The sequence below is a fragment of the Bidens hawaiensis genome, unplaced genomic scaffold (assembly GCF_021521415.1).
Source record: "Bidens hawaiensis isolate Kalapana, Puna unplaced genomic scaffold, B.hawaiensis_p1.1 tig00046384_1, whole genome shotgun sequence".
Classification (NCBI taxonomy): Eukaryota; Viridiplantae; Streptophyta; class Magnoliopsida; order Asterales; family Asteraceae; genus Bidens; species Bidens hawaiensis.
Genome location: NW_027498290.1, coordinates 1 through 22,690, shown reverse-complemented (window position 1 = coordinate 22,690; position 22,690 = coordinate 1). Strand labels below are relative to the sequence as shown.

Genomic DNA, 22,690 nt, shown 5'->3' with positions numbered 1-22,690 from the left:
GAACCGGATCCGGTCAGATCAGCCCATCCTATTTTGCCGGAGCGCTGCACGGCCACAACTCCTTTCCCCGTCGCGTGGCACCTAGGCAACCAGATTCCAGAAACTTCGATTTTTACCTGTTTTGGGCCTTGAAAACCTATTTAAACACCTCTAAACTTAACCCTAAGCATAACCTGAAGACCCTAGCCGATTGGGATGAATTTCAGAGCTCAAGAAGAGATCTTTTGGAGGTTTTGGAGGCTTGGAATCATACGGTGACGTGCTTATCATTTAACAACGAAGACCACGGGTTTTATCACCTTTAATCTTCCGTTTATCTTATTTTTCATCATGAATTCTTCTATGATTTCTTTGTTTAAATTTAAGATGCTTAGCAAAACTTTATGAACTACTTAGGCTTATGATGAACCTATTTTAACATTGTGATTTGACTAGGGATTTATTTATTGTTATGATTTTATGATTTAGTAAAAGATTTAATCATATTAAATTGATGCATATGGATACTTAGGATTGTTTGATAAGTTTTATTTCATAGTTGCATTGTTTGTCATATGATAGGTTGCTATTAAGTCATCTACTTTGTGTTTTTGACTATTTTATGATTGATTTGCAATAAGATCATAGGAATAATATTGTCAAATAAACCTAAGTGTGCTGCTAACCAAAATATCTGTAAAGTGCTAGGTTATTGATAGATCTTTATTATTTAATCTTGCTAGATTTAGTTCTTCATAAGGAGTCCGTCTAGGTTTGATTATTTATTATTGTCTATTGAATCAATTAATATATATTAAATTGGCTTTGATTTCCGCGCTATAAGGTATGATTTCATTATAAAGGAACTAAGTCATAATTAATTAGGTGACCGTAAGGGAACTTGATTTTTAATACTGGTGTGCGTTAAAACTTATTAGAAATCCATAGGTGTCTTCTTGAGAAGGGTCAGGGGTCCTGTTCGGGTTTTCTTTTAAGTGTCTATTTTACGATCCCAGTCCATAGCTAAATATTTTCCTGGTACTCAACAATTGAAATTTGGGGGATTCTAGCCTAGGTAGTTTCTCATCATCATCTTATTTAATCAACAAACTGGTGTTTTCGTTTAATTTATTTATTTTCTTAAATTAGTTTTTAATAATAGTCTTAATTTAGTATTTTACTTAAAAACCCCCTTTAAACAATATAAATAAATAAGTCCTGTTTGTAATTGAGACAAATTACCTAATAAACGTAATTTAGAGAGTCTCGTGGGTTCGATATCCGGACTTACTTAGCTTTACTATAGTTAACCAGTTCACTTGCCGGTTAGTAGTTTAGTCGAGCTTTAGAGAGTCTAGAGTATTAGTTAGTGTTTATTTTAAGTTAAATTAGTTAATAATTATTAAACTACTTTTAACACATCAAGAATGGTGGTATCATTATCATTCCCCTAAGTTGGGGAGTTATTTTTGGTTGTTTTCTATTTACTTTATGTTTGAATATATTGCATTCGTGACATGTGAATCGATAAACGTTTTACATATATATATTTACACACAAAACTTATAAAAGCTCACCAACATGTGTTGTTGACAAAAAATATTATTTTAAACGTGTTGCAGGTTGAATCCAATGATATGCTAAGGATGAAGATCATTAGTCGACCTTAGGATATTTAAATAAAGAATAATATGTGTTTAATTACGATGTAATGGTATATGCCTTATTATCAAACTATTTGCTTACGAATTTAAGGAATATAATAAATATATTGTCACTATTAATAGTGTTACGAGCTTATTAGTGATCCGTACGTTGCACCGGGGCGTATTCAGCTTAAATCTGGGGTGTTACACTTCACCTCCATGAGTCAATTATAAAGGTTCAAATCAAAAGTGTAGAATAATAAACCCTAGGTTACTTATTCTTACACCCGGATATGACTCGAAGAGGATTGGCCTCTCATGGTAGACATTAGATCTTCAATTGATGATGGGAACTCGTTAGGAATCGATCGAATAATGATTAGTGGTGTTTCCTAGCCCCAAAAATCGTCCCAAAACGGTAGAGGGAAGTTAAAAATGAGTTAGGGTTTATATGGCCCTTTTATACCTAAAAGACTTGTAAGTTCGCTTCACATATCAGCACCTGCGGTAAGCTACTCCCAAATAGCCGTAAGCTACGTCGGGCCTTGTTTTCCAAAGCCAAAACAAGCCGTTTTAAAATTGTTTACGCCCTTTATGTCAGGTCCTAGAGTAAGCTACGCCGGTGTCACACCCCAACCTAAGGCAGAAATGTCGGGGTGCGAACCATTGGTTCACATCTCACAAGGTACTATCATAATATATAAAATATGGCAATATCTATTCATTCATTTATTTCAAATTTCAATTCAAGTGCACAAGTTTCCAAAAACGACAAATATAATCCAAAACAAATAAATAATCCATAACAAAATAATAATGCAAATATTCTTGATTTTATTGCCTAAGGTCTTTCTATGCGTTCTTCATCATAGCTTCAAATCAACTGATAATCTGCATATGCGTAGAAAATAAAAGTAGATTTTGTCAACACGAGGTCGAGTGAGATAATTACCAGTTTTTCGTGATATAATAATATATATGAGAAATAAGCAAACAAAATAATGCGAGTAATAATTCAATCAAACCGTGAGCAAATAATGTGTTAGTTGACTATTGCCTTGCGAATCGGACATTGGATACTATGACTAGCATATACAAATGTGATTGTCGGTTGACCATCGCCATGCGAATCGGGCTTTGGCTACTAAGACGGCGTATGATCATACGTTATTGTGATTATGATGGACCTCTCCGAATGCAATAAAATAAACACTTAAACAAGTAGCAATTAGCATTTAATTGAAATACACACAATATTTATGTTTGTGAGTTTGTGTATATATATAATATAGAAATACTAACTAATACGCATATATCCCCAAAAGTTATTGAAAATCAGTAAAATAAGAGGGGAATAATATCTCACCTTATTGCTTAGGCGAGTGTGCAAGAAACAAGAGTAAAAGATAATAAAATAAGCGAATCGTTCTTTAACGCGTCGTCTGAGATAAACTGAACAGACTTGAAACTTTGAGACAAATAACTACAGTTAAAATCGAGAACATATCCGCTGGAATCGATCCAAACGGATGTCTAGAACTCCGGTTATGAGAAATTTAACGATTAAGCGAGCTGGTACTAACCAGAATCCGAACAGCGAGTCGAAAGTTGGGTTTTGGTCAGTAGCTATAAAATCTTGATACAAAAATAAAAGTCTTCTGGACTGAAATTTGGTTCCGACCAGAAGTGATAGAAAACGATTGGTCAAAGTTGTTGACCAATATACCCTTAAACAGGTTGGAGTTAAAGTTGGTCAATCCCCCTCAACCTCAGAAATTGATTGGGGGCTATTGACTAATGATTAATAATGAACAACTTACAGTAAACAATCTACCCGGAAAGTGCTTGAATCGATGAGAAAACGGAGTCAAAGGTCGGTAATATAGCAAAGTAAACACAAACCCTTGTAACTTCGAGTATAATAGTAAGAGCGGAGGTGTAATCGAGTGTTTAAATAGGGTGACGGCTGGGAGAGCTTTTATTAAGATTTAGGGAAGAGTTTGGCAGATGATTAATGACTTGTTTATATAGGATAGGTAAGCACAAGTTAATTTTAGTTAAAAAGCTCGTTTAATGACTAAATCAACTGAAAAGTCATCGAAGTTCGTTCTTGTTGAAGGGGTTAATGAATGTGGACAAGCATAAAGTCTAGGATAGTTTTTTTGGGGCTTAAAACATGCGATTCGGTCCAAAAATAACCGGTTTTGCATTAAAATACAAACTAGGATAAAAAAATAACAAAGAAATCTGGTGCAGGTGTGTGGCCGCGCCACGCGACCTCCTCACCCTCCTTGGCTGTGGGGCGCGGCGTGGTCAAGGGGTGGGGTGGTTTTGTGTTTTGGCAGTTTTAGTCCTTGTGCTTTAAAAGATGCTAATTTTTGGTATTTTAGAGTTTTTAGCAAGAAATGGCAAGTTTAAACAACACAAAGGGTATGAAATGAAAATACCTCCATGAATACTTATAAATACATGATTTTATTAATAATAAAGATCCGGAATTACGTTCTCAAATCGGTTTAAACATAAACAAATACAAATACAAAAAGTCCGAGATGTTACAACCGGGACCTAAAATTCCATGTTTTCATCTTGTTTCTGATCCAACGCTTGTATAGCTCCCTTAGGCTCAATTTTCCAATTTGGTTAGCTTCCATTTCCTCCCCGATCTTCCCGAGACTTCATCCCATGCTCGTACAAATCCCAATTTAGCATATTTAACATTCAATGACTAATGCGTGCTAATTTATACATATATTATATAAATAATTCCTACACTTTTAATTGGGGTTGAGTTGGTTTTCATTAAATATTACTCTCAAGTGGTTAGTATTTAAATTTTAGGAGTTTGAGAGAGAACGTGCTAAAATGAAGTACTTTTTACACAACTTGAGATCGACATCTAAAAACTTTAGACAAGTTTTATTAAATTTAATGATCAACTCCCTTTAAAATTACTTTTATATGTTGTTGATTATTAACTTTAAAGATGAATTATAAATATAAATGTAATATATATACTTACAAGAGAAAGTTACGTTGCCTAAGTTTAATATTGCATCTGACAATGCATCTAATATTAATATTATTCTTTTGAGCCTATTTTAATTCCGTAGCCTCCTAATATTCATCATATGGTTAAAATCACAGTAATAGAAATAGTAGCATGGAATAAATACGAGTCAAATGCACTTTAGGATGTTATTGAAGATTTGAAGTTGTGCCGTTGTTAAAGAAAATAAACATAAGAGAAGGCCCACTAACTTCAAGGGAAGTCGGTGGCAAATTATATAAAAAGAAAACAGAAGGCCGAAAAAAGGACCAGGAGGTCAACTTACGGAACGAGATAGGGTTTTTGGATATTGGAGAAACAGCCATTGGCCAACCAGATAGTGTCCAGGTTCAACTCTCACTCATCTAAGCATCCTTATTATTTGGTTTGAATATATTCTTTTCGTTATGAATTTATTGTTTGAACCTATTTATTTTCTTTTGTTTTTGAATATGGTTGTTGGCTAAACCCTTGGACCGCCTAGGTTATGATGAACCTTTGATTGACGTTTTATTTTATTTGGGATTTGCTTTTCGTTATGGGTTTATGAATCAGTAAAGAGTTTAATATTATTTATTTGATGCATATGAGTGCTTGGTTTTATTTGATGAACTTTATTGTTTCACAGAGTCTTTGGTGATTACCTGTCATATAATAGGATTCTGTTAGGTCATTTACTATGTGTTCTTGACTAGTTTGTGATTGTTTTATAATAAGATCATAGAAACAATATTCTTAATCAAATAAATAAAAGTGTGATGCTAACCTAAAAAGTTGTAAGGTGATAGGTTATTTGATAGGTCTTGGTTGATTAAGATTGCTAGATTTAGTTCTTCGTAAGGAGTCCGTCTAGGTTTGACTTTTCAGCTTTGTCTATTAATGTCGAATGAATTTATTAAGTTACCTTTGATTTTCGCGCTGTAAAGGTACTCGAATGAATTTATTAAGTTACCTTTGATTTTCGCGCTGTAAAGGTACTCGTTTATAATTAATTAGATAACCGTAAGGAAGTTTAATATTAAAGCTGGTGTTTTTTAAAAACTTAATAGAAATCCATAGATGTCTTCTTAAGAAGGGTCAGGGATCATGTTCGGGTTTTCTTTTAAGTGAATATTTTATGTTCCCAGTTCCATAACAAGCATAATCTGATTAAGTGATAACTAAAACTTTGGGGGATTCTAGCTTAGGTGGTTTTCCATCATCATCTGCATTAAGTCTAAGGTCTAAGTCGAGTCATCTTAGTTTTATTAATTAGTTTAATTTTAGTTTTTAGTAAACCCCCCTTTTTAATAAATAATAAGAAATAAATAGTCGTGTCTGTAGTTGAGTCTAATTTAGCTAGTTAACGTAATTTAAAGAGTCTTGTGGGTTCGATATCCGGACTTACTTAGCTGTACTAGAGTCGATCGGTTCACTTGCCGGTTAGTAGTTTTAGTTAAGTTAAGAGTCTAGAATTATTACTTATTGTCTAGATTAGCGTTTATTTAGTTAACAAATTTATAACTACTTCAAGCACCCATAGCAAAGCTATCAGTAGGGTCTAGGGAGGGTGTGATATAGGCAAACCTTACTTCTATCCCTAAGGATTGAGAGACTACTTTCAGAGAGACCCCCCGACTCCACACATAGCAGCAAGATAAATTAAAATAGTAAAGATATATTGAATTTAAATTTTGAGATCCAATAATAAAAAAATCGAAGATTGTCCTAAAATCTTCACATCGTCTTTGTATATCATTTTCCATAATCCTTTGAGAGAAAATTCGACACATACACTGAAATAGAATTGAAGATTTTTAATGTTTTGATCAATTCTCCTAAAAAAGCTTGTTCTGATCCGCGTGCGTACACTACATTCACTCTTTAGTTGATTTACCCTCTTTCTTGTGTGTGGATCAACTTGTTTCCATCCTAACAGACCCTGTCGACTCATCATTAAAACCCTAATTTTAATTACAACCGTCTTAAAAGGAGAAAAAATGAGATGACTTGTTAACCCATTTAAACGTTTTATAAATGTTAATATTTTGATTTTAGATATGAGAATTTATATTTTAAAGTTATATATATATATTTTTTAATTGTTCATATAATTATCAATCTTTTAAAGTAAAACTATTTATCACCACCGACCTAGACGTGAAAAAGAGAGGCATACACAACAAATATGAATGATAAAACAAGCACAATTAAAAAGTTTTGAACTGTAGAATTATATTAATACTAAGTAATTTAACGATGAAACAAACACAAACCAAGACACCAAACCTAATAAGATTGATTTTAATGTTTGGTACTCATTTAGAGATACCAAAAATCAGTAAATGGAAGTAAAAGATAACTAAATATAGTAAGTATTAATATATCACAATCTGACAATCATTTAATGATAGATAATTCAAATCTTCAATCGATACACAAAGTCAAAATACAAACAAACAAACAAAAAAAAAACCCCTTAATTATTAGGATTTTGGAGGTCATAATTAGTATTTGGTTAATACTTTCATATTCAATACTCGACAGCTTCTTGTCTTCTAGAGGTCACAATTAGGATTTTTGAATCGACCTCTGGCTTCTTAATGCTTATGGAATTCAATCGACCATGCTTGTGTATGTTTATCGATTATTATTATTATTATTATTATTATTTATTTTATATTTAGTTTGGGCTTAATACCTTAAATGGGTTATGGGTAAAAAAATATTGAGCCTAGTATCTATACTATATATAATATGTAAGTGATGGGCAAATTAAGACGCTAGAATTAAAAGTTTTACAAGTTATGATGCATAAGGTACATGTTAAAGTAGGGATAAGTTTGTCTTTTTCACACATATCACCCACGTTCATTTGATTTCTATAAAAACAATTACAAGTATAGTACCTCAACTTTACTTAGATTTTGTAAATTTAAGAATTAGTTACAAATTTAATCCCTCATGATTACCCATTTTTTACTCTAGCTTTATTGTTTTTGGTTTTTTTCATGTATGTTTTACAAAAATACGGTTAACGAGCTTATATTTGTCGACGTTTCAATATTAATTTTTTTCAAAACAGATCGACGGTTTAAAATGTACAAGTCATTACTGCATGAATGTACAAGTTTCTTAAAGGACAAATGTTTACAATCTCATGTTTTCATATAATTATGTATCCAACCCTTTATTTTTTTAACTTGTTTCAATTCAAAATTTAAGTAATACTTACAACTTTGACCCCTCAAATTTATCCAAATATTACTTAACTTTAATTGTTTTTCCTTCTTATGTGTTTTATAGAAATGTGATTAAAAGTATTCAAGTTATATAAATATTTAAAATAATTAAACAAACGTGAGTCAGACTCGGTATGAAGTTCGAGTTGAGCTAGAGTATTATTCCCCGCTACATCGTGCGGGCACCTAACTAGTATAATAATAAGGAGATTAAGATTTATACTTATTTCATCAAAAAAAATTAAAAATATACATACAAAAATTTTTGTGCCCTAGTCGGTTGTCCAATTTGCCCTATGCCCAAGCCAGGGCTGCTTGTGTTGACCCGGAGTTCATAATCCACCCATCGTTTTGTATCGACTTACCTGCTATTGCCATACTAGCTTTAGTATGGTATCATCTTTATGTGTTTTCCTTAAAAATTTGATTGTTCCTTGCTCAAACCCCATCCGTCGTGTTTTGATTGTTCTCAACACACCCTACCTTTGACTTCCCCTTTTCTCTTTTCATTTTACCCAACCACCAATCGGGATACACGATTCGTTCAAAGCAAGCATCCCGACCATGACTCGTCTTACCACAATGAGTACACCGATCGTCATCATTACTACGTATTGCGTCTTTAATTTCTCCCTTGTATTTATGTTGGTCACTCTTGATATCATGCATGTCTTGATATTCGGAAGCATGGATATAGAATGGTGAACTTGGATTGATGATATTGTGCTCATTCTTATTGTTGCCGCCAGGTAAACCATGGTCTCCAGGCATGTTGTTCTGATTTAGAGCTTTAAGGTTTCTTTGATTTTGAGAAGCCTGGCTATGATGCCATAAAAAGTATCAAGGAAGATTTGATTTTATTATTAATCAATCAGAAACAAATAATCCAATCTAAATATAATACGTTGAAGTCCTTGTATTCCTCAAACACGTAGCAACTAGATAGAGGAAAATAATAAAGATATATTGTATTTAAATTTTAAATCCAGTAATAAACACATAATAGATCGTCCCAAAGTCTTCACACTGTCTTTGTATATCCTTTCTATAATCATTTGAGAGAAAATTCAACACATACACTAAAACATAAACCTTTTAAAGATTTTTAATGTTTTGATTAATTCTTTGAAAAAACTCGTTCCGATCCCGGTGCGTCACACTAAATTCACTCCTTTCTTGATCTACCTTCCTTGAGTAATGATCAACTTGTTTCCATCATAACAAACCTTGTTGATCCATCATTGAAACCCTAACTTTTAATTATAGCCGTCTGTTTGAGAGAAAAATAAATGACTTGTTAACTAGTTTAAGAGTTTTATAGAAGTTAATTATTGATTTTAGATATTAGAATTTAAATTCTAAAGTTAAATATTTTGATTTTTATTTTTCATATAGTTACAGCTTTTAAAAGTAAAACAATTAATCACAACCAGCCTAGACGTGAAAAAGATAAGCATACATGACAAATATGAATAATGAGACAAGCACAATTAAAAAGTCATAAACGAGCCGAGCCATACTAGGTTGGGCTCAGTTTCAAAACTAAACAAGCCCAACCTAAGGCCATAGGGTTTGCTCTAACCCCTTTTAACTCTACATAAGTTTCACATCACTCATTTTTATCTCTTTCATTCTATCTCATCCAAAAAATTGTTTAATTCATTTAACTCCATCTCACTCCTATTAAAATAACAAATTAATTGGTAATTAATACATATATTTTTTCTTTTAACCCATTAAAAGAATAATCCATGGACCATTTTAACAAGCTTAACACACTAATGAAGAGTGGTTAGTTGCATGTTTAAAGTGTCATGTCATGTTAACACTAGTGGGTGTTAGGGTATACACTATGGCCTAATACGAGAAAGCAAGCAAGGTTTGAAGTGAAATAACTTATTTCTATTATTATTATTATTATTATTATTATTATTATTTTGTGTAATTACTCTCGTCGTAGGTGAGAAGAGAGAGAGCATCTATATATATCCGATAAATCTCAGCCGTCCGATCAACACACTTAACAATAACATAACCCTGGGTTTCAACAACCAGAAATAGAGAAAAGGGGAAGTGAGTATAGGGCAAAGTTGAATCGATCGGCCGGAAAGCATGTCAGGAGAAGAAGACAAGAAGCCCGGCACCGGCGATGGAGCTCACATCAACTTGAAAGTCAAAGGCCAGGTTATTATTCATTCATTTCATACCTTCAGATTCATATTATTTCTTCCGATTTCCTGGGTTTTTGTTTTCTATCTTAGGTTAGGTTAGGCTAGGGTTTTACTTTTAATCATCAAAATTAATATTTGTATTAGATGTCTTACTATGTATATCATATTAGATTATGGCTATGGATACTGTTTGGTTTGTTTTCTTTTGTTTAGATAAGAGTACTGGAAAGGATGATGATGATGATGATGATGATGTGATGATGGTGATGATAATTAAAGAGTTTACTGGTTATTGTTATTCGCGCCTGAAGATAGATTTTAGGGAGGGTGAATGAGTTACATGAGGCCAAGTGACTTGATAGCTTCCCTTGTGAAAAGTTTCATGGTACTTATGTAAGAGGTTTGTTTTAGAGGGAATGAATGATCGTAAGTTTCGTGTATAGGGACTTAATTACTATCGTTTTATCTATATCAAACTTCTTTTATTTGTACCATAGAACCTTCTACATGGGACGCAGTCAGGTCATTTGCCCTCGAGTAAGTTTAGTCTCTCTTTTGGATCTCTTTTCACACACTCCGTGACACTAATGGCTAAACTTTTTATTTCTCCTAACATTATCCTTCTCATACAAGTGCGGTCTTCTGTCTTTGAACAGTGATGCGTGTCTCATTGGGCTTGGCGTATGGGTCTGGCATTAGGTGGCTTCAACCCATTGTACCTGACCCCCGCTGACTGCCTTTAACTAACTTTTTATTGAAAATACTTTTTAGATAGATTGTATGTATACACCTGTGCACTTTCTAAGTTTTTCGCATGAATGCTTATGTGATTTTGACATACATGATGCATTTTTGATATCATCTAGTGCTTGAAGTGGAAATTTATGTGTAATTGATTGTTCTGTTTTCAGGATGGTAATGAAGTGTTCTTTAGGATCAAAAGGAGCACACAGCTGAAGAAGCTTATGAATGCTTATTGTGACCGACAGTCTGTCGAGCTTAATTCCATTGCTTTTCTGTTTGATGGGCGTCGTCTTCGTGGAGAACAGACTCCCGATGAGGTTATCTCTTTCTCTCTCTCTGTCACGCACACACACACACACAAACACACACAAACAGAGGAATCTATACAAATTCGTTGACAAGGCCATGCATTTCGTGTTGGATCGCATTTTAGCGATCGTTTTTAATCGATCCAATCAGTTAAGCGGCAAATAAGGCAACTTGTCGATCCCGTTGTAAACATATTTAGGCATTCAATAAACGATGAATTTACAGCCGATCTTCCAACTCTTCTTCTGTTTTCTAAATACAGTCAATCAATTTACGGCAATAAAATCAATGTATATATTAGATCATACATTTCGATCAATTTAAAGCAATAAAATCAATTTGTATTCTAGAGCAATTTATATTATAAAATATATATACATCTTGATCAATTTACATCAATAAAATCAATTTATATTTTGGTAAATTTTATTTCATATTATGGTAATTTGAATTCTGGTAAATTCTGTTTTGAATTGGGAACATCGAGCCAAACTCTATGGTACACCGTACCGGTTCGTTCCAAAATGTTTTATCTAGTTGTGCTGATTAGGAAATGAAAGTTTAGACCCGTTTACTTGTGAAAGACTTGATTTGAGTTTGGTTTTATCTCAAATCTCAAACATTGTCTTGTAAGCAAACTGAACGTTCAGTGAACTGATTGTGAGCCTTTCAGCAGGATGTTTGTTTGTTTCATACATGAACAAACACGAGCAACAATTTTTGTTCAGTTATTTAAACAAACAAACATGAACACATGGTTTGTTTTTTTATTTATTTGTGAACGCTTGTTTATTTAAATTTGTTTAAAGTTATTCATTTACATTCTTTAGTGCACGGTTGTTTTTTGTTTGTTTATATTTTTTTTAAAATTTAAGGCCCTTACAATTTAGTCTAGTTTTATTAAACATGTTGACCAAATGTTCATGTTTACTTTGAATTGGGTTCGTTTATGTTTCCTTTATATTCGTTTGCATTCGTGAACTGTTCGTTTATATTTAGAAGCATATATAAACAAACATGAGCACACTCAGTTTCTAAATGAACACGAGCAAGAAAACTTCATTCGTTTAACTGTTCATGCTCCGATCGTTTGTTCAGTTAAAGTACGAATGAACATGAACATGCTCGATACGTGCTTGTTCGTGCTTGTTCGGTCTGTTTTCAGGCTTGTCAAACGGGCAAATTTAAAATGTTTTAGCCAACAAAGGAACGCACCAACTGGGCAGAATGGACTCATAGTTACCTAAATCGCGGTACGCTCCGGTACGGGAACGAAATACGGGTACGCAATTCGCTCAAAGGTGACGTATTCGGTACGGAGGGGGTAGGTTCATTTTGGTACGAGCCGGTACGAACCCGTACGGTGTACCATAGAATCCGGTTCGGTGTACCCAATTTAAAACAAAAATTACCAAAATACGTAATTACATGTTACCAAAACATTAATTCTATAGCAGATAATCAAATGTCATATCCAAAGCTAAAATTCCATAACATATTATCCAAAAGAGATACCGCAACAGATTACAATATTATGCATAGTTCCATAAGAACCATAACAGATTATCCAAAACAAATTTCAGAAATTGAATACAAAAAACTGAAAGTGAAGAGGAGAAAGGTAAATTGAGGATTTAATTTTGGGGTATTGGTGAATTGATGATATAATGTGGTGTTTTGGATCAATAGAAATAGATGATATAATGGTCTGAAGACTCTGAAGTCTGAACTCTGAAATCACCTTGGAAATAGGTACGCTGGTGGAATCGAAGTGGCTGTACCCATTTCCAGCCAAAAACGTAGTTGATCAAAAGCGTGCCCAATTTTGACGGAACGCTAAAAATCAGGCAACCTTAATCGATCGGAACGCTAAAAAAACGATCAGAAACACGATTTCATTATCGTATTGATTGATTAAATTTCCGAATTGGATCGACGTACCATCGGAATTGGTACGCGATTTCATTAGCGTTCGGTACGCTATTGTATTGCGTTTCGGCACACTGCGTTCCAATACGCAATTCGCACCTCAAGGAGCGTATTCGGTAACTTAGGAATGGAGTTAGAAGTTATTCAATTTCTTTTGAATGCAAAAGCTCTTTGAAATTGTTTTGTTAATAGATTTATGTTATTACTTATTAGTGTAATAAATATTTTTGTTACTCATGATTAAAGCACAGTTATACACAAATATTTATGTAATTGTGTTCTGCTGCAGCTGGAAATGGAAGAAGGTGATGAGATAGACGCAATGCTTCATCAAACAGGAGGTACAGCTGGCAACTTCTGAATGTGCTGTACACACGTCAGTTGAACTTTGCTGATGCTGGTTGTGATCTTAGTTTGAGTATTATGTTGTTGCGGTTTATGATTTGTGTTTGAGGTCTAAACTCTATGTACGATTCGGTACCTTTATGTTTTGTGTTAAATATGGTATATGTTCATAGGTTTGAAACCTGTGAACCTGCATAATTGTTTCTTGCGTCGGTTGTGGTTTTATTTGAAAGATTATGTTACGTGTGTGCTTGCTGGTGGTTTAATTTCTCTACGAAGTATTGGGGTTTTGACATGTATACCAATAATAAATATCTAAAAAAATGGTTGATAATACATGTGTTGTGTGTGTATATATATATGTATTGACAAATATAACCTCTCATTAACGGTTTAACAAACATCTTTTGTTGCACCAAATTTTCTAGTCAAGGTTGACCATATATGTATTGACTTAAAACTGGTCACCTGCCACACCACCACCATCTCTTATTAAATCCATAAGGTTCAAAACACCATCTCCAATGGCAGATCAGAGGTTTCTTGTGTGTGCTTCTGTTCTATTGCTATCACTCTTTCCTCTTACTAAATCTCTAGACTATAAAGATGCTTTATCCAAGACAATTCTGTACTTTGAATTGCAACGGTCTGGTCACTTGCCATTTAACCAACGTGCCACCTGGCGTGACCATTCTGGCCTCACTGACGGTTTAGAACAAGGGGTTTGTATGAAGTTCAAAATTCATATCTATTTTGATGATTATAAGAAAGTTATTTAAACTTAAGACACTTGTATATTGTTTTATGTTGTACATATAGGTAGATTTGGTGGGAGGATACCATGATGCTGGGGACAATATTAAGTTTGGTCTTCCTATGGCGTTTACGGTTACTATGTTGTCATGGAGTGTTCTTGAATATCATGAAGAAATAGCTGCAGCCGGGGAGCTTCAACATGCGCTTGAAGCCATCAAATGGGGGACCGATTACTTCATTAAAGCTCATACACATCCTCATGTCCTTTGGGTTCAGGTAATTGATCATTCCTGTTATCACAATTAACAATCATAAGAAATAATATTCTGAATGCGTCAATTTAAGCAATGCTTTATCTCTAACGGGCAACTAACAAAATATAGTCAAATGGTTTGGGCTCGCCCAAAGTCTATTTTAATGCTCATGCGCAAATCTCATACCTCCCACTTAGAAAATAGAAATGATTATTATTGTAATATATTTATCATAAATCATTATAATAATCATGTTGAATGTATTATTTTGACGCAGAATAGAAGCAATAATAATCGCAGAGAATAATTATTAAAAGAAACTGATATAAAAACTGAATGTCTAAAACAAGAGGTGCCCATTTTATATGGATTTTTTAAATTTGGTAGATTTGCCAAATTTTGTAATTTGAGAATTAAAGCTTGAAATTAAAACCATAAACGGATGCGTAAAGTATGATAGTTGATGATTTATTTTAAGCTAAAAAGGAAAGTATACAAGTTTAAATAAATTGGGGGAAAAATACTAAATCAAGGAATTCGGGTTTTACAGCTGGTCCAAGCTACCTATGGCTGTTGTCACATGGAGGGCTGCCTTTAAGAATTTAAATGACTCAGCAGAGTTGAAATTAAAAAGCCCACAGGCCCATATAAATAACGAAGCATATAATTTCTTTACTCCTTTCACATTTTTTTTTCTTATGTTGACATTTAAATTCTGAAATTAATTTCAATGTATTGTTTATTGGATTACATCGAAACAGAAGGCAAGCGGGCAACAAGCTGTGCCGCTACTCCTTTTTGAATCGCAAAACCCAATCTTTTAAAAACTATATTTGCTGATCTTGGAGTCATAACATTACTATAAGATAAATTTTTAAAAACTATAAGATAAATTTTTTAAAATATCGGTTAATGTTGTTTTCTTAAGTTTTTAAATTTAGTTTGAGCCTAATAGCTTAAATAGATTATAGATAAAAAAAATAGTTTTGAGCACAAAATATTTAATCTATTGTATAAATTTTTTTTAATAGCATATATAAAAAAAAGTTTGCTCCCCCCCACCAAATTGCATGCCTCGGCCGACCGTCAGGCTCGCACTGCCCAAGGCGGGCCATGGCCACATGATCTAGCTTGTCGGGACCTTTCCGTCAACAGTTAGCCCAGATCGGGCCTTTTTTTGCCATGTTTCCCTTTGTTCAACTGGTCCAAATAAAATGGAAAAAAAAAAACTGTTTTCGGGTCAATACAACTTAACCTATTTTGACAGTCTAAAACTGAAAAGACTGGCGTGTATTGCGCACTGGTGGCAGGTGGGAGACGGGGGGACAGATCACTACTGCTGGCAGCGGCCAGAGGACATGACAACATCCCGACGGGCCTACAAGATTGACGAGAAACACCCGGGGTCAGATGTTGCTGGAGAAACTGCGGCCGCCATGGCGGCAGCATCAATTGTGTTTAGGACAACAAACCCACATTACTCTCACCTACTTTTACATCATGCAAAACAGGTATGTTAGTTAACTAGACCAGTTTGTTGAATGTAATTTAATTATGTTTTGTTTTGTGGCAGGTGTTTGAGTTTGGTGACAAATTTAGAGGCAAGTACGATGATGATTTAATAAATGTCAAAGGATTTTATCCATCTGTGAGTGGGTACAAGGATGAGTTGTTGTGGGCTGGTTTGTGGTTGTACAAGGCTACTAGGAAAATGGAGTACATGGATTATGTTATTCAAAATGCACATTCTTTTGGTGGGATCACTTGGGCTATGCAAGAATTTAGTTGGGATGTCAAATATGCTGGTGTACAAATTATGGCTTCAATGGTAATTTCCCAACCTCTAGTAAAAATGGACCAAACTATAAAACCTCAAACAATTTCACTGCGTGGTTGGTTAATCAAGATACTAAAATTTATAATTAGTATGTGTGATAAACAATCATGAGGCGACATGTGTATTTTAAGATGAAAGGTATTTTTATCTGTCTAATTATGTGTATTCTGGTCGCTAAAAATACACCTACTTTTCAATGCATCGTTTTTTTTCCAAAACATAGCACTGCTGTCATAAATTGTAGGAGATTACAATTCTCAATTTAGTATATTAAAAAAAAAATTTGAAAAGATTTAAGAGCCTGATTTTATAATATATTTTTTAAATAATAAAATATATAAAAGTAATTTACACCGAAAAACATAGCGTAACTAGATAAAAAGTCAACAATTGTGTCTATTCCTCTTTTTAGCTTCACGCTATAACTAATCTATATTTAATTAGGAAATTGCCACCTGTCTTTTATCCATTGATTTGACTTGATCAATAAATTTTTCCTTTTTTCCCCCTAATTTCTTTCTCTATATTTGTTTTGTACATGGACGCACATCATTTTGCTTTGACTATCGTTTTAACAAGTCACCACGTGCTGCTCATCAAACTGTACTTTGATATTTCAGTTACATAGAGACGAACACAAGAAGACACTATATAAATACCGTGAAAAAGCCGAACATTACATATGTTCATGCCTTAACACAACAAAACACACCCCAGGCGGCTTGCTTTTCACTCGAAAATGGAACAACTTGCAATATGTTACCAATGCTGCATTCCTACTTACTGTCTACTCTGATCATCTCAAATCCACAAACCAAAATATCATCTGTCACAATAAAGTCATCATCGGGGCCGATGATGTGTTCAACTTTGCAAAATCCCAAGTTGATTACATCTTAGGTTTGAATCCAATGAACATGAGTTACTTGGTTGGATATGGGACCAAGTACCCTAAGAGGGTGCACCATAGAGGGGCATCCATAATATCATACAAATCGAACAAAGCTTTCATCGGGTGCATGCAGGGGTACCGTGGCTGGTTTGGCAGACGGAAAGCTAACCCGAATGTCCTGACTGGAGCTGTGGTTGGTGGGCCCGATGATCATGATCGGTTTAGAGATGTACGAGCCAATTACATGCAAACGGAAGCTTGCACATACAATGCAGCACCGTTGCTTGGAACATTGGGGAAACTAGTTGGATCAGGAGGTTCGGTAAGAAGACAATAATTTGGAAACTGATTTTTTTCACATATAATATGTACGTTTTGGTTTATATTATTTTCTTTCATTTCATTTGGTCTGTACATATTTGTTCTAGTTCATAATATTAGCTCCTTTGATCATAATTATTAATATGTTCGTACATGCTTGCTTTTAAATTACATTTGACACCTATATGCTATATATGCCCATGGCAGAATACACAACGGTGATGAATCATTTTAATTCACAGACCACAAATCCTAACAAAAGTAACTAATTAACAATCTATGCAGTGATAGATCCAGACATTTAACTCAGTAGGGGTAAAATAAAACCAGTAAAAATACATGACACAAAAATGTAAAAACAGACTTCATTAAATATAACAAAAGAAAACACATATTACAATTGTCCTCTACGAGATTTCATATTTTGGAAACGGTAAATTACAGCTTCATTCGTAACACTTTCAAATGCTTCTTTTTCGATACTACAAATTACACAAGCATTCAAAAACTCCGGCCCAATTCGATTACGCAAATTTTTTCTTTACGTTCTTCACCACCGAAAAGCATCTTTCAACCGTTGCGGTTGCAACAGGTAAAACTAATGTAAGCTTTAATAATCGATACACCAAAGGAAATGAAATATGTTTTCTTGTTTCCACCATAACTCTAGCAAGATCGGCAATACCATTCAAGTTAGCATATCTTTCATCTTTTCGCACGCTATCAATGTACAAGCCAAGTTGATGTGAAAGAGCGATTTTCTCCCGACTATCAAAATCATACGGATTAAACTCACATAGTCTCATTAACTTCGACTCATCAAACTTAGAAAATGAGTCATATGGGATGAAAGCCGTCATGTTTTGAAGTAATTCCGTGTTAATCTCATTAAAACGATCACCAAACTCTTGAATTAGCATATCAACAACGGTGTTAAAACAATCAAAGTTATAGTAATGTTGATTGGTGAAATCATACCTTTGCCTTTTAGATCTGTGACCTCTTTCATTAATATATTCTTCTTCCATGTTCAATATTTGAATATTGTTTTTTCCACAAAATGAATGAATTTTCTTTAATAGTGGATTGAAACCACTTTCTCTAAAGTCTTGAAGCTTTCTTTTAGTTGATTCAACCAATGAAACAGCTTCCATAATGTCTTGATCTTTTCTTTGAAGAGCTCGTGATAATATATCCGAGAGCCCTAGAATGTGTAACATCAAATGCAAATAGAAAGTAAATTCAAACGAGCTCAAAAAGCCTAACACGTTGATTGCTTGATTTTGGGTAGAAGGGTTAGTGCACTCCTCTTTAACATGTTCAACGACTCTCATGATAGAGGGAAACATATCAACCAAACGTAAAAGTGTTTTGTAATGAGAATTCCATCTTGTGTCACTGAGTCGTATAAAAGAAAGCTCTTGGTTTAATCCACTTCCTGTTTCAAGTATGCCACTACCAATTTCTTTTTCTACTCTCTCTTTTTCATTTTCACGAAGAATATATGTTCGTTTACAAGAACCGCAAACCACATTCATCAAAATGCTTATATTATCTAAGAAGTTCACAACACCTAAATGTTTTTTTGCAACTGTCACAACTACTAACTAAAGCTGGTGAGCAAAACAATGTACATAATATGCCGATTCATTTTCTTCTAAGATCTTTGCTTTTAAACCATTGAACTGGCCACGTGTATTGTTTGCTCCATCGTATCCTTGACCTCTTAAAATTTTAAAACTTAATCCATATTTAGCAAAATAAGTGTCAATAGCAGACTTGAGGGCCGAAGAAGATGTCTCCATTACATGAACAAGACCAACAAAACTCTCTTTAACAAGTCCACGCTTATCAACATATCGCAAAACAATTGCCATTTGTTCCTTTTTTGACACATCACTAGACTCATCAACTAGCAAATCAAACATATCATCACCAATGTCTTTGAAAATAGAATTTAGAATTTCTTCCTCAAAACAATTAGCAACATCTTTCTGAATACTTGGAGATAAATACTGATTATTACCTGCAGCTTTTGGTAATTTACGAAGTTCCTCATTATGCTTATAAATTAATTCCCATATTTCCAAGAAGTTTCCTTTGCAAAGAGACGTTTTACTTTCATCATGACCACGGAAGGATAACACATTTTTCAAACATAATCTGCAATCATCTATGGTAGCATTTAGCCGAAGTCGATTTGCTCTCTTCATAATATCATCTTGCTTATGAAAAATGGTGACGATAGACTGCTTTTGATTTAGTAGATCTTCACATCTTTTAAGTGCTTTATTGTGAGCACTACCAACACCACCCTCATGTGAACTTAGTCTTTCCGATTTATTCCAAGAATTAAATCCTTCTTTTGAAAATACATTACGCCCACCTTGGTTTCCAACATGATTAGCAAATAAGTAACAACACAAACAAAATACTTTGTCTACTTTTACACTATACTCTAACCAATTACCATACTTATCAAATCAAGTGAGACCGAAATGCTGCTCTTTACTTCCCATCTTTCTTTTTGGAAACTTATGACCACGTGGTTGGCAAGGTCCATTAATCCAATACTTTCTCCATATCTCATCTCTTTGATCTGGGTGGTGATCCAAAATTCTTTTCCTATCGGCGGGATCCCAAGGAAGATTATCTAGATCAACTAAACTAGGTCCAGAGACTGGTTTATAAAAACTTTTCATAGCACTTGTAAGACAATAAATTCAAGCTGTAAAAGATCAATTCTCACAATATTCAAGCAAGTGACAAAAAAAAAAAAGAATACAAACCTTTAATTTCTAAATTCTAACAGTAAATGAAAAAAAAGGAACCTTTAAGCTCTAAATTCTAACAGCAAATGGAACCTTTAAGTTCTATATTCAAGAAGAGATTGGTCTTATGTTTTAGTATTACATTTAAATTATAACCATAATCGTACAAGAAATGGAAAAAAAATGCAACAGTGAACACAAATAGTCCAATATGATTTATGATATGAATCATACAAACCTGATTGATATCATATTATGAACATCAACTCATATGTAAATAGTCGCAGATAAATAAAGAATCATACGAACTTGATTTGATTGGAACTTGGATGGTCGCTTACTTTGAAACTCGAACAGTCTGCATTGCCGTCATCTTTGTTTTATTAAGATTATAATATTTTAGGGATTTCACTTTCATTAACATATGGAGTGCTGGGCTTATTTCCATTTTATTAGGCTAGGCTATTTGTTGGGTTAGAAGTTAGAACTTAGGGAATGTTTTTGTGGGGGAAATAGAAAAACGTAAGGAGGGGGGGGGGGGGGGGGTGGGATTATTATCCAAAACTTACCTTAAAAAATATAATAGATTGTATAGCTCATGAAAATTTGAGTGGGGACCTTACCCCCCTCGCCACCAACATGCATCCGCCACTGAATCTATGTGCCTTATTAACTCTTCCCACAAACCACGTTCTAACAAAAGTCACTAACAAATTCTATATATCTCTCTATGGCCTGCTTAGCAAGAGCCTATTTGAAACATGCCAACTGCATCTAACATCAAAAAAATACATGAAACAGCTGTCACCGCGTATGTCAACATATAGCAAAATTCAACGCAAACCGATCAACCCGTGTTGTATGTCAACATATAGCAAATTAAACGCAAACCCGAACAGCCCTTTTCTTGTCAAAATGAATTCGGGTTGAAAAGGGGCATGTGGCCATGTGACCATACCTCGGGTGACTCTTCAGCGAAATCTGAAGATAAATTAAACATAATATTATTGGAGTTAACAATAATTCATTTCTACATAAGACCCTGTGGTATGTTTATATTTTGAAAAATCTCAGTTTCGGCCCTTACTGTTTGAAATTGTCACCTTGCATGAAAGATTTGAAGTTAAATTACATATTTGCTTATTATCATGAAACAAATAAGCAATCTTTCCAAAAATAAATAATTACCTAGATAAGTTAATGATGTTGTTTTCCCCTAAACTGCCATTCCATAATAAAACATAGCAAAATAATATATTTATTAAATTAGCATGAACACTTAACATAGTTAGGGAATTATTAAACTAAACAATCACTATTGTCGCAAACCATCACCGCCTCCTTGAGTGACCAGCCACAACCATGATTTGGCAGTCTCCACAGCCCTGTAACAACCTTGATCGTCTCCGATGTTCTACTCACCCACGTTTTGTACACCTCGATTCTGGCCCGAAATCAAAACCAAAACAAAACCATTGAAATTTTTTCGTTGCCCAAAACCTGTTTTTTTCAGTATTAAAAAACAGTTGCTCTGTAGGCCATAAGTTGATCTCCAAATTACTCCCAAATGCACGCAGATGCTACCTCATTTGCTATCCCGATCAGCAGCTGCAGGCTGCTTAATCCTTGACTGATTGCCTTTAAACCTTCTCCGTTTCAGTCCAGGCTGGATGCTCTTATCACCGCTGCCCTGCCACTGAGTACAACCGTTGGGAACAACTTTATGCTCAGACCACTGTCCATTGCCTTATTTTTTTCACCCAAAAAAGCAGCAAAACACTATATGGATCACCACTTTCTTTCTTCTCTTCTAAGTCGATCACGTAAGTGATCTCTCTCTCTCTCATTGGTTGATTGTATTTGTAAGATCTAAATGGCTCTCTAAATTCAGTTGTATATCTGTTTAATAAGCTCCAATAACTCCATTTAAGTTTTTAAATCTGATTCCTAGTGATTGCTTATGCGACTTCAAATTTAACTAAGCGATGTGACTAATCAAAATTAGCAATAATAACATGAAATTGATTATGAATTAGTGAAACTGCAATTTCCCCCAATTAGTTAAAATAAAACAGAATCAAGAAGTAATAAACGAAAGCACATAAGACATACCTTAGATTACTCAGTTGCAAAGCAACTTGTAGCATAACCAACAGCACACGACACCAACAACGATCGAAAACTGCTATAAAAGACCACACACGTCATTAAACGAAACCACAAAAGAAAATTCAACTCCAACACACAAAACTAAAAAAAAATTCAGTAATAACTCAAAAAAGAACAGACAACTCGCTATGTCAAAACCGTTGTAATACACATCTTTGGCTCATGCATTAAAAATATCACATGATTTTGTACTTTATGGCGTATGTAAACTTCTGTCTGTCTAGATTGACTAGCCTCAAGCCTGCTCCTGAACCTTCTCCACTGATGCCCTGTCGGTGAATGAAGACCACACTTGAT

General features: G+C 34.1%; 4 protein-coding genes across 4 annotated transcripts; 2 read left to right on the top strand and 2 right to left on the bottom strand.

The window, feature by feature from the left end:
- Positions 1 to 9,994: 9,994 nt before the first annotated feature.
- Positions 9,995 to 13,640, top strand: LOC143596437 (small ubiquitin-related modifier 1). The gene is made up of 3 exons (XM_077075219.1): positions 9,995 to 10,079; positions 10,978 to 11,127; positions 13,338 to 13,640. The coding sequence occupies exons 1-3, from the start codon at positions 10,008 to 10,010 to the stop codon at positions 13,407 to 13,409; spliced, it is 294 nt and encodes a 97-aa protein (XP_076931334.1). The 5' UTR covers positions 9,995 to 10,007; the 3' UTR covers positions 13,410 to 13,640.
- Positions 13,641 to 13,917: 277 nt separating this feature from the next.
- On the top strand, positions 13,918 to 17,469 carry LOC143596440 (endoglucanase 11-like). The gene is made up of 5 exons (XM_077075222.1): positions 13,918 to 14,115; positions 14,213 to 14,425; positions 15,714 to 15,914; positions 15,977 to 16,249; positions 16,861 to 17,469. The coding sequence occupies exons 1-5, from the start codon at positions 13,918 to 13,920 to the stop codon at positions 17,467 to 17,469; spliced, it is 1,494 nt and encodes a 497-aa protein (XP_076931337.1).
- Positions 17,470 to 17,977: 508 nt separating this feature from the next.
- Positions 17,978 to 18,991, bottom strand: LOC143596439 (uncharacterized). Its single transcript, XM_077075221.1, has one exon. It carries the CDS (start codon positions 18,989 to 18,991, stop codon positions 17,978 to 17,980), a length of 1,014 nt encoding a protein of 337 aa, XP_076931336.1.
- A 69-nt stretch (positions 18,992 to 19,060) lies between these two features.
- On the bottom strand, positions 19,061 to 20,155 carry LOC143596436 (uncharacterized). Its single transcript, XM_077075218.1, has 2 exons — positions 19,948 to 20,155; positions 19,061 to 19,839 (listed from the first exon to the last, which is right to left on the bottom strand). The coding sequence occupies exons 1-2, from the start codon at positions 20,153 to 20,155 to the stop codon at positions 19,061 to 19,063; spliced, it is 987 nt and encodes a 328-aa protein (XP_076931333.1).
- Positions 20,156 to 22,690: the final 2,535 nt, after the last annotated feature.